The sequence below is a fragment of the Poeciliopsis prolifica genome, unplaced genomic scaffold (assembly GCF_027474105.1).
Source record: "Poeciliopsis prolifica strain line A6 unplaced genomic scaffold, Auburn_PproV2 SCAFFOLD061, whole genome shotgun sequence".
Classification (NCBI taxonomy): domain Eukaryota; kingdom Metazoa; phylum Chordata; class Actinopteri; order Cyprinodontiformes; family Poeciliidae; genus Poeciliopsis; species Poeciliopsis prolifica.
This window is the reverse complement of record NW_026562436.1, coordinates 194,359-207,834: the sequence shown is the minus strand read 5'-3', so window position 1 is coordinate 207,834 and position 13,476 is coordinate 194,359. Positions and strand designations below refer to the sequence as shown.

At 38.5% G+C, this 13,476-nt stretch overlaps 1 protein-coding gene across 2 annotated transcripts in view; it reads left to right on the top strand.

Moving 5' to 3' along the window:
- tln1 (talin 1) overlaps positions 1 to 11,371 on the top strand; it is a 66,114-nt gene extending 54,743 nt beyond the window's left edge. For both annotated transcript variants that reach the window (XM_055060594.1, XM_055060595.1), the window contains 8 exons: positions 201 to 308; positions 3,335 to 3,440; positions 4,088 to 4,212; positions 4,480 to 4,605; positions 4,778 to 4,840; positions 4,928 to 5,110; positions 8,526 to 8,651; positions 9,991 to 11,371. In XM_055060594.1, coding sequence (XP_054916569.1) covers positions 201 to 308; positions 3,335 to 3,440; positions 4,088 to 4,212; positions 4,480 to 4,605; positions 4,778 to 4,840; positions 4,928 to 5,110; positions 8,526 to 8,651; positions 9,991 to 10,125 — 972 coding nt within the window. In that variant the 3' untranslated portion in view covers positions 10,126 to 11,371. The remainder of the gene's footprint in view (positions 1 to 200; positions 309 to 3,334; positions 3,441 to 4,087; positions 4,213 to 4,479; positions 4,606 to 4,777; positions 4,841 to 4,927; positions 5,111 to 8,525; positions 8,652 to 9,990) is intronic.
- Positions 11,372 to 13,476: the final 2,105 nt, after the last annotated feature.

Below are 13,476 nucleotides of genomic sequence, written 5' to 3'. Positions count from 1 at the left end.
CCTATATCCACCATGTGTTGGAGGGATCTGTTAGCTATTGAACAGGTGTAGTCAGGATTGTTGCTAGTTATTTGGGTGCCATAAGCATTTATGTTTTAATGTACTTTGTGGTGCTTTTTGGCCAACATTGTGAAGAGCAATTGTGCCCAGCTGTGGCTCTCAATAATGGAAATGGAATGCATGTTCCTCTTGTTTTTCAGGAAGCTGCCTACCACCCAGAGGTCAGCAAGGACGTCCAGATGCGTGCTTTACGCTATGGTAACGAATGTGCTTCAGGATATTTGGGACTGCTAGAACATGTCCTGGTGGTAAGATGGCATTCTCTTTCTTTTAACTGATAAGTTAAAGTTTTGAGATTGGTTTGAGTTTAAGGGCTGGTGGGTCCGTCCATCACTAGCAGAATAGAGCCACCTTAGAGTAGAGTAGAGTCCTGCTACTCTTTATTTTTTAGGTTGCGTTTTCTTTTTACATACCATTTGCTGCCATTTAAAATGTACATCAACTAAAATCTCAGACAGTTATTGTCCACTTGTTTAACTCGAGTGTAATATGTTCTTTACATTGTTAAAAGTGTCACCATGTCGTGACAGTGTAATACAAAACAGATAATCTATGAAAAAATTAACTGACTTCTCCTAATGCTGCCAGTGCTAACTACAAAAATTGACAGATCAGTCAGAAACAACCATAAATGTTTTGCTTCATTCAGATGCAGCTTTGCATACCTTCAAGACCTTCTTCTGGGAACTCTTTGGCTTTGTGTCATGTGACCCTCAATCGTGCCCCAGAGCACAAATCTCACAGAATGTCTGATTTGACATTTTCATTCTCTCTTTTTTTTTTTCTTTGCAATGGTTTGCCTATGTTTCTTAAAACTGGTATCTCACTGATGTTGGGGCTAGCCGGTGAGTAGTGAGTACATAGCATGACTGAAGTGCACATGTGTGGGGCTATGCTGTTTGAAAAGTAGTCTGACCATTAGGTGTCTTCCCCACTCACAATAATGCATCGATATTCTGAATTGTAGGTGTGTAGGTCTATTGTATGTGTACTGCTGACTGTAGGTGAGTCTTTCAGTAGTGATTTGTTGGTTAGACAATAATAAGATTCAATCTCTTAATAACGATTGTGCATGTCAGTGTCATTAGTTGGTTGGTTTTGCTAATGTTTTATCATGAAGAATGTAGAATAAAACCTTTAAATCCCTAAATATCATACTACCCTTCATAAAGCTTGATTTTGTCTGAAACCAAGTATTTCATATTCAGAAAGAATAATTTCCTCATGATTATCCACCAGGTGTGTCTTGACTACACACACATTGAATTAACATCAGATTGTTGTTGGGGAGGTTTTGTTTGCCGTTGGCATTAGCTTGGCTCCCTGCATGCGTTCCTAAGGTGTAACGTCAATCTTCTTTTGACATCACATCTGAATAAAGTTGAGCTGAGTATGGCCTGAGCTCTGTTAATTCCCTGCACCTGTTGCACACTGCTCCAACCTGGATATTTCCCTTCTAGGACAGTGTAAGGACACCAACTGAGCCCCAGCTATATCAGAGCACCAACACATCCCACTCGTCTGCTGTTCTTGTCACTCAGTCATCTGATGGCTGTAGATATTTATGTTCAGAGTTTGCTGTCATGTTATAACAATGCATTCTAAAAGTGAGTTGAGCAAGATGGCTGCAATACAAGCTAATAGTCAATTTTAGAATCAAATTCTGTTTTCTTTTGTCATTACTATGATTTCTTGAAATAAAAAGCACTGATTTTATATTATTTAGAGTCCATAGGTTTTTTTTTAACTTCATTCATGTGAAGTTTCTTCATCTAACCTAACACCCGTTACTTGGTGACTGAAGGGCCTTTTCTGTCTGAACAGCTACTGCTTCGGGCTATGAAATCAGTGAGATCTTTTGGTTCAGACTTTAGCTGATTGTATTCTATTTAGTTTGATCACTAAATTGAATATATTTTGGTTTTACTTGAGATGTTACACTAAATTTCATACGTCATCTGCTCTCCACATGGCATCATCGATCTGTCCTAAACCATACCCATCACCTGTAAAATAATAACCTGCTCTCAGACATAATCTCACCTACATTTCAAAACTAAGATATAGCTGAGAAGAAAAGAAGTGTCTTCCATCTATATGGCTTATTGTTTAAGTTCTGCTCTGCCAGATAAAACATAAAGCACAATATCAGTCAAGCGCTGTGGCCAGCGCCACCAGGTGGCAAGTTTAGCACATATTTCATAAAGATCTTATGCATAACTTTTAAAGTTAAATTTTTCACACTCCTTACTTTCAGATTAATGGTTTGAGCTGCACAGTAAGATGGAATTAATAATGAACAAGCAGTTTCCCCAAGTTAAAATTCTATCTGTATATTTTGTTATAAAATTTTTAACATCAAAATTTTAATTTGTTCATTTGAAGGTCTGTTTCTTGTTCCCTCACATCACTCAGTGTGTTTCAGGATTAGTGCTTTTTTGTAAAGGACTTAACTTAAAAACACATAGGTGGTTTTGTATTTATAACTTTTATGTTTCTCCAAGCAAGCTTTTTTTTCTTTTTTTATTTCCAAGTGACCAGAACCAGATGAGTGAAGCGCTCTGACCAAATCTAATAGTCAGAGCACCATTTAGGAGTGTGCATTTATTATCATTTATTGTGAAAATTTTCAGATAAGATTTTCATTTATTGTTGTGAAAATAAATTTCAGATAATGATGTTTAAAGACCCCTAAAACTGTTGGCATTGTCGATTGTTGGAATAAATGTTTCTTATTATTACTTTTATTTTTATCACAATAGTAATGCAAAACATTGTGATAAAAATTGAACTATGTCTTGCCACCAGTGATGCTGGTTGTATAGCAGCCTGACCTCTGTCAGTGTGGTCCAGGGGAGCTGTGGCTATAAGGTAGCCAACAGTGTGGGAATGTGTGTATGAGTTGGTGAATTTATTCAACCAGCATTGTAGTTAATGTATAGGAGTTTGTTTGAGGTTTGTCTTTTATTAACATGCCAGTTTACCTATCACAAGTATCCAGAGCTATGGCATCATCATATGGGGTCTTCTTGGTCATTTCTCTGCCATTTAAATTGACTAAGATGCTGCTTCATGACAATCTTCAAGACAGTCGGGATCTGAATGTTTCAGTCCAGCATAGCTGTTTTTTTAACCTGGTTACTTAAGTCATATATGGGACATTAATTTTTGAACATAATCCCAAATGTGAAGATCCTTTTTAATCATTTTGGTGTGTAGAATAGAATAAAAAGTTAGCCTTGGATGCACGTTTTATGCAGTTTTTCATTCACAGATCATCCAGAAGCCCACACATGATCTGAAGCAGCAGCTTGCCAACTTCTCCAAGCGTGTTGCTGGCAGCGTCACTGAGCTCATCCAGGCTGCTGAGGCAATGAAAGGTATGTGCTGCTCAGACCTGTAACGGCAGATTACTAACACAGTCTGTTGAGAACGAGATCTGTTCTAGTTTGGAAATGCATTTTAACATTGAATGACGCTGATGTTGCAAAAGTCACTCACTGTGAAATCATTTTCAGCTTTAGGGTAATAAGAATAAAATACTAATAATAAGATGAATGCAGGAAAATTCCTTTGGACAGTTCAATAAAAATGAATGATACTTTAAATTATTTAAAACACTGTCTATCTGCACAAAGCAGCTCAATGTCAAGCTCTTCTGCCAGGCTGTTTGTGTTGCTCAGCATACTGCTGCTGTCTTTTTCTAATCCTGCTTTCTATACCTTGTTTGAGATAAAAAGAAATCTGAAATTCTGCTCCAACATGAAAACAACTGTTCACTGTTCTGTTAAACATACCTGAAGCTCATCAGGGAAAAGCCCTGTTGGACTTTATTAATTCTCTTTATCTTGAGGAGTTTCTAGTAAGGGATAACTTATGTCATTCCCAGAGAAGGTATTGTTCATGTGTGGAGGAGTATTTAACATGAGCTCAGCTTTCTTATGAAGCATGAATATCTCTGGAAAGAGTGAAGACTGACATTGTGTTTGGTACAGACTGAGAAAGGTGTTATTTTTGTGTGCTGCAGGCACAGAGTGGGTGGACCCCGAGGATCCTACTGTCATCGCAGAGAACGAGCTGCTGGGAGCTGCAGCCGCTATCGAAGCAGCTGCCAAGAAATTGGAGCAGCTGAGGCCAAGGACCAAACCCAAGGTTACCAGGCCTTTTACAGGCCACAGGCATTCACACCTAATTTGTTAACCTCACCTCAGGCGGCCGGTCAGCATGCATTACAGATCTTATGTTCTGTGAGCTCTGCTGCTCATACTTTCCGTTTCAAATTTATTTGGAACTCTATTATCTTGAGCAACTGGGTATATTTGTCAGTAGTTTGGCCCTTTAGTAAAGACATGGCCTTAAGTTGTCCACTGGTCTGAACCAATATGTTTCTCATCGGTTGGTTTTCCTCCCAATTAACAGGAGGCGGATGAGAGCTTGAACTTTGAAGAGCAAATTCTGGAAGCAGCCAAATCGATTGCAGCTGCCACAAGTGCTCTGGTTAAAGCAGCTTCAGCAGCTCAGAGGGAGCTTGTTGCTCAGGGGAAGGTATATCAGCACCAACACTTCAAAACATAACTATTGTCAACATCACTCTGGGTCCCTAAAAAAAACAGATCAGTCAAATTCCTTCTCTTCCTATCCACTTTAAAACTGCTGATGTTAGAACTGCTTAGAATACTAATAAATACAGTATAACTCCAGTCTATGATATTTTCAGGTGGGAGCAATTCCAGCAAATGCGGTGGATGATGGCCAGTGGTCTCAGGGCCTGATTTCAGCTGTAAGTCAGCCATCTTAAACTTAAACTCAGATGGTGTAAGACATTCTCTGTAAACTGCTTTGTCTTTGGTTCCACTCGATCATCTAGGCCCGGATGGTTGCTGCAGCAACCAACAACCTGTGTGAAGCAGCCAACTCTGCGGTCCAGGGACACGCCAGTGAGGAGAAGCTCATTTCTTCAGCTAAGCAGGTGGCGGCCTCTACCGCTCAGCTCCTGGTGGCCTGCAAGGTCAAGGCTGACCAGGACTCACAGACCATGAAGAGGCTCCAGGTTAGCATAACCTGTCAATGTTTATGTTTCTGTATTAGAATACACTGTATGTTGTAGAGTGGCTTTACCACACTAAAACGGTAAGAAGGAAACAGACTTGAATATTTACTGTGGCTCCACGTCAGGATAGATCTGATGGGCAGGTTGTTCTACAGGGGTGTTAAACTCCAGTCCTAAAGGTGACCTGAAACTTCTAGTTGTGCCTCTGCTGCACCACACCTGAATAGAACAATTAGGTCATTAGCAAGACTCTGGAGAACTTATCTACACAAGAAGGAGGTAATTAAGCCACTTCATTTCAGTGTTTTGTACCTGTAGCATACAAAAACTGCAGGGCACCAGCCCTTGAGGACTGAAGTTTGACACATGTGTTCTACAAGAACAACTACAATTATGTAGTGATTGTAGTCAATAGCGGTAACTTAAGTTGCCACTAAAGCAGTTATAAATTGGTGCATGTTTGGAATGGTTATTGGCTGGATATAAAAAAAGAGAACTTTAGGCTTTCACCCAGGCACCACTTTAATGTATTTCCAGTATTGATTCCCTCTTGTCACAAACAACCTGATGTCTATAACCTGTTCTAAAGGGCTTCAGTGGAAAATAAGCAGAATTCCAACAACTGACAAACTATATTATTAGCAATGAGAGTGACTGTCATTTTTGTAAGGAACTGTAACTCAGCTTGACAGAACTTCTCTAGACTCATCAGGTAAGCAGCTAGCAGAGCAGCCTGAACAATTGGAACTCTGTGTAAAAGAATTCTTTAAAAACACTGACTCAGTGGTGGAAACACTGTTGCTCAGCAGGGTTGTCCTGACCTTTAGCTGTAACCAATGCAGTCACCTGTAAACCACAGCAGAAAGCACAGGTATCTCTTCCCCCCTCATCCATCCAAAAATAGTATTTTTAAGGGAGTATGTACTGTAGCCATGGCTTTGGGCTTGCCCAGACCAGCTCATATTCTCTGATCCAATCAGCGGAGGCTTATCTCCTCCTCGTCTGAGCCTGCAGCTGCTACCATGATAATTCCCATACATTTACGTCTACAGAAGCACTGGAAACTATCCACCTAGTCCTTCCATGGCACTTGAAACTGGAAACATTAGTCCTGATCTATGATTACACTAAGAGCATTTGCTCTTGATGTTACTTACTATGCTGCTTCATGAGGTTGTAACTGCACAGTCCTTTGAAATTGAATGTGGGGCAGCCACTGATAGTAAAGACATAAAACTGAAGACACTAAGTTTTATGTCTTCTTTTTATGGAAGACATAAAACTGTCATAATAGTCATAATACAAATGAATTGTAATTTGAATGTGTCTTATTATTGTTGTCATAAGTGAACTGGCTTTTTTAACATTAAAAACCGCCCAAACTACTGAAATTGTCCCCCATGTGAAGGGACATGGTCAAGAAGCTCTAGGCACTAGTTCATATTCTGGACTTAAACAGATTTTCTGTCTGAAAATCTGTTTCAGTCAGATTTTAAAAAAATTTGACTTCTATGAACAAGAAGTTAGTTTTTTAACTGAGAAAATGTCAATTTCTGACCCCTTTCACCTAGTCCACTTGACATTTTGTCAGAAGACTGATAAGTTGGTTTATGTGTTGCTTCCAAACACATAAACCTATTTCTGTAGACTGATCCGGTAAAGCAAAGTCTGACATGACACCATTATCATACGATTGGCTCTAAATTTCACATATTTCAGCTGATCTGCACCAAATTTAATGTAATCCATCTTAATTCTTCAGGAATCAAGTCAAATTTTGTTGAGCTTGACCATATAAAAATTTTTTATCCATTCATCCTTCCATCCATCCATCCATCCATCCATCCATCCATCCATCCATCCATCCATCCATCCATCCATCCATCCATCCATCCATCCATCCATCCATCCATCCATCCATCCATCCATCCATCCATCCATCCATCATCCATCCATCCATCCATCCATCCATCCATCCATCCATCCATCCATCCATCCATGCATACATACAGACATACAGACACACAGAGCCACACACACACATACATACATTTTCTCCCACTTATCCAGGGTTAGGTCGTAGGGGTAGCAGCTTAGGCAGGGAGGCCCACACTTCCCTCTCCCCAGCAACTTGTTCCAGCGCCTCCTTGTCAATGAGGGCTGGAACAAGGCCAGCTGAGAAACATAAATCGTCCACGGTGTCCTGGGTCTTCTCCAGGGCCTCCTCCCGGCCCCTGGGAATTTTTTTAATTAAAATTGAAATAATTTCTTTTTCATCTGCAAAAAAAGTACCTTAGGCTGATTTCTTCACAATATTCCAATTTCTTGACGTCCTGTCTGTGGATTTTATGAGCTGGAAGCCCAAATTATGTAACAATAAAAAATAATTGAAATCGTTTAAACTGTGGACCCTGAATCTAACCCAAAATTTTTTAATTTTGCATGGAAATTAAATAACTTTTCCATGATATTCATTTTTTTTTGGAAAGGGCCTGTATTTGTTTTGAAAGCATTTTGATGTGTTTAAGTGCTTTAGCGAGATAAAGCGTTCTTGTTTCCAGTGTGATGATGGTCATGGTGAAGAATAGCGTATGTTTTATGTCAGTCAGAGTGGCAACAACATTCCAACCAGTCATAAACCAGTGAAGAAAGTGTTAACCACATGTTGAGACCTCACCCAGGTGACTGGCTGCTTTGAGCTCTCAAAACCACAAAAGGGAAGGCTGCAATGTCTGGAGTGATCTGCCCAATGAGGGCAGATGGTTGCCTGTCAGTATTGCTCTGTTTGCTTTTTAAAGCTGGCCTCCAGCTCTAAGCAGGACTCAGACTCCCTGCACACAACTGGACTCTTCTTCCAAGAGTTATTGTCCACAGTCTGCATGAAGCTGCTCTCTCAAAGCTCAATGACTCATCTTTGTGTGATTGTAATAACAATGCATTTGCATTTGTTGATGCCCACCATTCCCAGATAGTTCCACCAAACAAGTGTTACAGTCAGATTTAAAAATATATATATAAATTAGATTTACAAAGTCCACGTGTGCACTGTGGGGGGAGGCCAGAATGTGTGTATGAATCCTGGGTCCTTGGCAACGGCGTTACAGGTTAGTGTCCTTTGCCTTTCCCCTTTCTCTCTGTTATGACCGCATGTCCAGTGGATCAGGGCGGTAAAATAAAAATGATTTCAGAGGAAAAAAAGGTGGAGCTTAAAATGGTCTACTACAAAAAAGACCATTTTAACACATCCAGGAGTACACTTTAACCTGTTTAACATTAGCCTACACTCAAACGTTAAATGGTTAGGGGCCGTAACACTAATTGCACACTTTCTGTCTGACCACACTCAAATATAAGCCACCAGAACCAATAAAACCTTTTAAAAAAAGAATTAGAGTCCTGAACTGTTTTTCTGCAGGCTGCTGGAAATGCTGTGAAGAGGGCATCAGACAACCTGGTGAAAGCAGCGCAGAAAGCAGCGTTTGACGCTCAGGATGACCAGGCTGTGGTGGTCAAGAGTAAGATGGTTGGAGGCATTGCTCAGGTAAGTCATGTCAACACAGACTGAACACATTTACATGTAGCTACAAACTGGGACAAGATGAAGATCTAAATCAGGGGTGCTCAATACGTCGATCACAGGAAGGTTTTGAGTCGATCACAGCAGCAGGTGACAAACTGAACGCGGCCAGGACATTGAGACCAGCAATACCTCTTCTGACAATATTCACTGATATCCAAAACGTTTGTAGCTTAATCAAAGAAGAATTTTTACAAAATCAACAAAATGTGTTAAAATTAATAATCAGTAATTATTGTTTAAGCAAGGTGTTGCGCAATTCAATGTGTTTTGGTTCACAAATAAATTCACAAATAAAAAGGCGACTCAAAGACTGACAGGATCTTAAATTAACTATTCAGCCACCGCTGTGTTCATGAGAGGCTTATTACTAATTGCGAAATGAATATCAAGCCTGGAAACCTGATATCGTAACGGACTGAATGTTATGTTTTTAATGTAATCTCTGCTCTGCTTGCGGGACGCAGGCGGTTCCCACGGCAACTGATATGCTTAAACGATTAAGAGAGTGAGTAAAAAGGTGCGAGTGGTTCTGAGTTGATCACCTGTTTGGGTTGTTTCACCTGTGTTTACCTTCACTGCAGTTCATCACAGCCGCTGTAGTTTCTAAACGTTCAATAAACGACAAACTTGGACTAATTACCACGTGCGTTTGCAGTAAACATCACAACAAACATCTGGTGAGAGAAAAAGTAGATCTTGGTCTCAAAAAGTTTGAGCACCCCTGATCTAAAGCATTGTATGCATACTTGTAGAGGTTGTTCTGAAATCTCATGAATAACTCATATCATTTTGCTCTTCTTGTCTGCCTTTTGTTCACATTATAAAAATAAACAACCTTTTTATTACCATAAGAATTTACTGAATATGACTTGATTTAAAGTATTTACAGATGTTTACAGTATCTGAAAATGGAGCTAAATGAAAATGTTTTAACCTTGTGTCACTACATGAGTATTGATCCACAGTTATGTTCTTGGCTAACTGTGTTGATAACTCCTGGCTAAAAGAAGTAAGCCTCATTTTACACCCCAGGGAATCAGGAAGTTGTGTGTTACTGGCTCACCCTGAAGATGAAAAATGATAACTTAAAAAAAAATTTAAGTAATATTTAAGTAATATTTGCATTGTTGGGAAAGTTTGGGATTTCAGTAATTGTTTATTTAGTACTATATTAGCTATAGTATATGGCTAAGTTCAAAGCTATCCTTAGAAGTTACTAGTTACTAGAAGTCACTAGTTTCATTTTCTGATTGATCTGTGAGTTTGAAGCTGCTCTCATAACCTCCGGTGGATCTTTCAGATTATTGCCGCTCAAGAAGAGATGCTGCGGAAAGAAAGGGAACTGGAGGAGGCAAGGAATAAGCTGGCCATGATCCGAAAGCAGCAGTACAAGTTCCTCCCCTCAGAGCTGAGAGAGGATGGCCAGGACCAATGAGAGTGTGGGGGGGATGGTGCCAACAAACCGCAAATCAGCTACGCAAGTCATTGTGAAACGCTCAGGACCTAATGATTCAGATCAGATCAGTTCCAACAGCAAGTCAAACTTCTTGTCTACAGTAACATATCCAAATGCTTTAACAGTAGAGCAAAAATATGCTAAATAATATATCATGACAGTGATGATAAATGTTTGCCTATACTGAGACATATGCTTTCACGTGATAATTAAGTTATGTATGCTTCTAATTATATATGTTTATATTCTTTAGAAAGTGAGTCTTTTTCATGCTTCTGTGATCTTGATGTGAGGCTTTAGGAAGCCATACCAGTTCATTCCTCTGCCCTTCTCTCTTCGACTCTGTTACATCGCTTTGCTAAGAAAATGGAATATTATGTCAGGCTTATCCTGCAGTGACAATCTATGCAAAGTTCCTAAGCAGATTTTTATGTTTTATTTTTAGATATCTAAACTATATATATATATATATAGATATACTGATGCATTTTCTTGTGTGTGAACACACTTCCAAAGAGTCTTGATATGTTAGTAATAGACGTTTCTGCCATTTTCTGTATTTTCTTTTTACTGTACAAAACTATAAGAAAAATTAAATATTTGAATTTTATAGTTTAGAACAAGACTATTTTAAATGGATTAGTTAAAAATCTGTAATTTTAAAAGAATATATGTTCAACACATGTGATCCTTCAGTTAGTATTTAGACCAGGATCTGATTGGAGAACTTGTTGGTGTAGTGAGTATGAAGCCATATATTTAATGTACAAAACTTTCACATCAGTCTGATGTGTGTTGGACTGATACTTATTGATCCATTCCACTTAAATGTGTGCCAAACATGTCTGCCAGAGGTGTGACACAAATCTGGACGAATACGCTCTTGTTCAGCTGTTTTTAGAAACATAAATCATTGTTAAGAAGAGCAACATTTGTGCTTAAAAGATGTCCTCTCTTTTAAGATAAGTATAAATGTCTGATGCCATTTGTTCCTAAAGTGCAATAATTTCATCACTCTACTCAGTAAAAGTAGAAGTGGCTTTATTTCCTTTGGAGTTTTTAAAACTAACCATCCAGTGTGCCATGCCTAGGTTTCAGCCATTCATCATTCAAACTTTTTTTATAGACTATGATTTGATTTGACTTATTGTTGGAATGCAGGTAAAGAGTATTTCTACCCAATGGGCACTGTCATACACAATAAAGCCTATTTTCACTGAAATTATTCACATCTGCTTCTTTACTTTTTTCCTCTCATTTAAGACACAAGTTATCCTCTGACTTCTTCTAAGAAAAACTTGTTTGGGAAATTAACCAATGAAATTTCCCAAACCACTCTTTTTATTGTAAAAAGATTAATATAGTTAACCACATCCTGTCTCTATGATACCTGTTTCTTTTAGTCAGTGTTTCATGGCACTTAGTATTTGTTTTTACTCTCTTTGATGTTGGGATCTAATCACAGGCCACCATAGTTCATACTCCTCTCCTATTGAACTGTGGATTCCCATGTGCATCATCACAATACTGTGGTCAGGTATGCTGTCTGCCTCTTGTTTTTGATTCTAAATTGTTTGCTATTCTATTATTGTATCTGCTTTTCACCTACTCAGTTGATAAAGTAATTATTTTTTATTCTACATTTCAGCCAGGTTGAGGTCAGAGTAGGCCATGTAGCTTGAAGTTTGGTTTTGGATGGAATAAATTTAAAAAAGACAAAGTTTTTGTTTGAGTTTATTGCTGATCTGAAGGGAAGCTTAAAAAACAGAAGATTTCATAAATGAAATAAAGTGAACAGCTGTTGTTGGAGCAGTGACTGCCACTAACACTCTGACAACTTAGAAGATGGCTAAATAAAGCATCTGTTGCTACAATTGAAGACGGACGTTGATGCTTCTTAGTAGTTGATGCAGCAGTGTTTTTGGACTCAAAAGTTCAAACTATGAGTTTCAGATGTGAAAATTCCTGATCATTGGCAGCTCCAAAGACCCTTTAAAATCTGGAGGGGAGTGAGCCAGAAGAATTCATCCCATTTCGCAGAGTTTGGACAGAGAGCTGTAATTTTTAATGTTTGAGAATATATAGAGGGAGCATCCAAAAGAAATTATTGGGGTTACATGATTATAAAAATATGTGATGCGGAAATTGAACAAGTGACAGAAATACAATTTTTAGTGATTATCGACTATAATCAACTTTAAATGCATAGGAAAAGACCACAAAAACAATAGCAATTTTCTATAGGTCTAGAAGTATAATCAATTATAAGGCTTTCCTTACAGTTCACTTATGCTGATATAATCATTGTGTGGAATTAAGGGGTTTTACACATGAAGTAGTACGCCAATAAAAGACAAAAACAAGTCATATGGTTGCAGTAAAAATCCAAATCCAATGTTTTTTAAATTTGCTATTATGAAATATGCTTTAGTTAATTATGCAAATAATATTTAGAGTAAAATTCAGCTTACTCCCTGTTCGGATGCAATTTTTAAAATGTATTCACATAGCATAAATCAAAAATATTTAAGACATGGTTGTAAATATATAAACAACTAAAAAAATATGGAATGATTATCAAAGCATAAACTTCTTTTTTTTGATCACTTTTTTTCTCCGAAGAGTTTTGCGGCACTCGTGGCTCATATTTTTGACTATAGGCAGACAGGAAAGAGGGTGAGGAAGACATGCCGCAAAGGTCATCCGGACCGGGAGTCGAACCCGCGACATCCCCGTCGAGGACTGAGGCCTCCAAACGTGGGGCGTGCTGTGGTGGCGCAGGGCGTTGGCATGCCCCAGAAAGCATAAATGTTATAGTGAAAATATCACTAGAGATTCTGAAACAAAATATTTGGTGGTCAGAAGAGCAAATAACTTCAAATTATGTTGTATCTGTTTTGGTTTTGAATAGTTTTTCCCTTTTATGTTTCTCTTTATTGACTGAAATATAAGAAGTGATATGTTTTTAGATTTTATAAATTGTGATGATTGAAGAGGTAATTTAATTTGGTGTGTAAGACACACGGAATATAATTAAACCCCTGTATCTTTTCAGTCAAGTTGTTTGAATTGTTGATGTGTTTTGAGATATAGATACGTTATTGGACAAATTAAAATTGAATAAGTAAGAAAAACAATCAATGAGTCCAATCAAACTTTTTTCAAAAATGAAAAAAATTAGGAACTGGAGAGGGCCTGGAAGGTGAACATCGGGGCCCTCGGGGCTGTCACCCCCAAACTGGATCGATGATCCGAGGATCCCAGGAACAACATCAGATCCCAGGAACATCAGACATTTCAGTCCAGACATTTCAGTCCAGAAATGTGCAG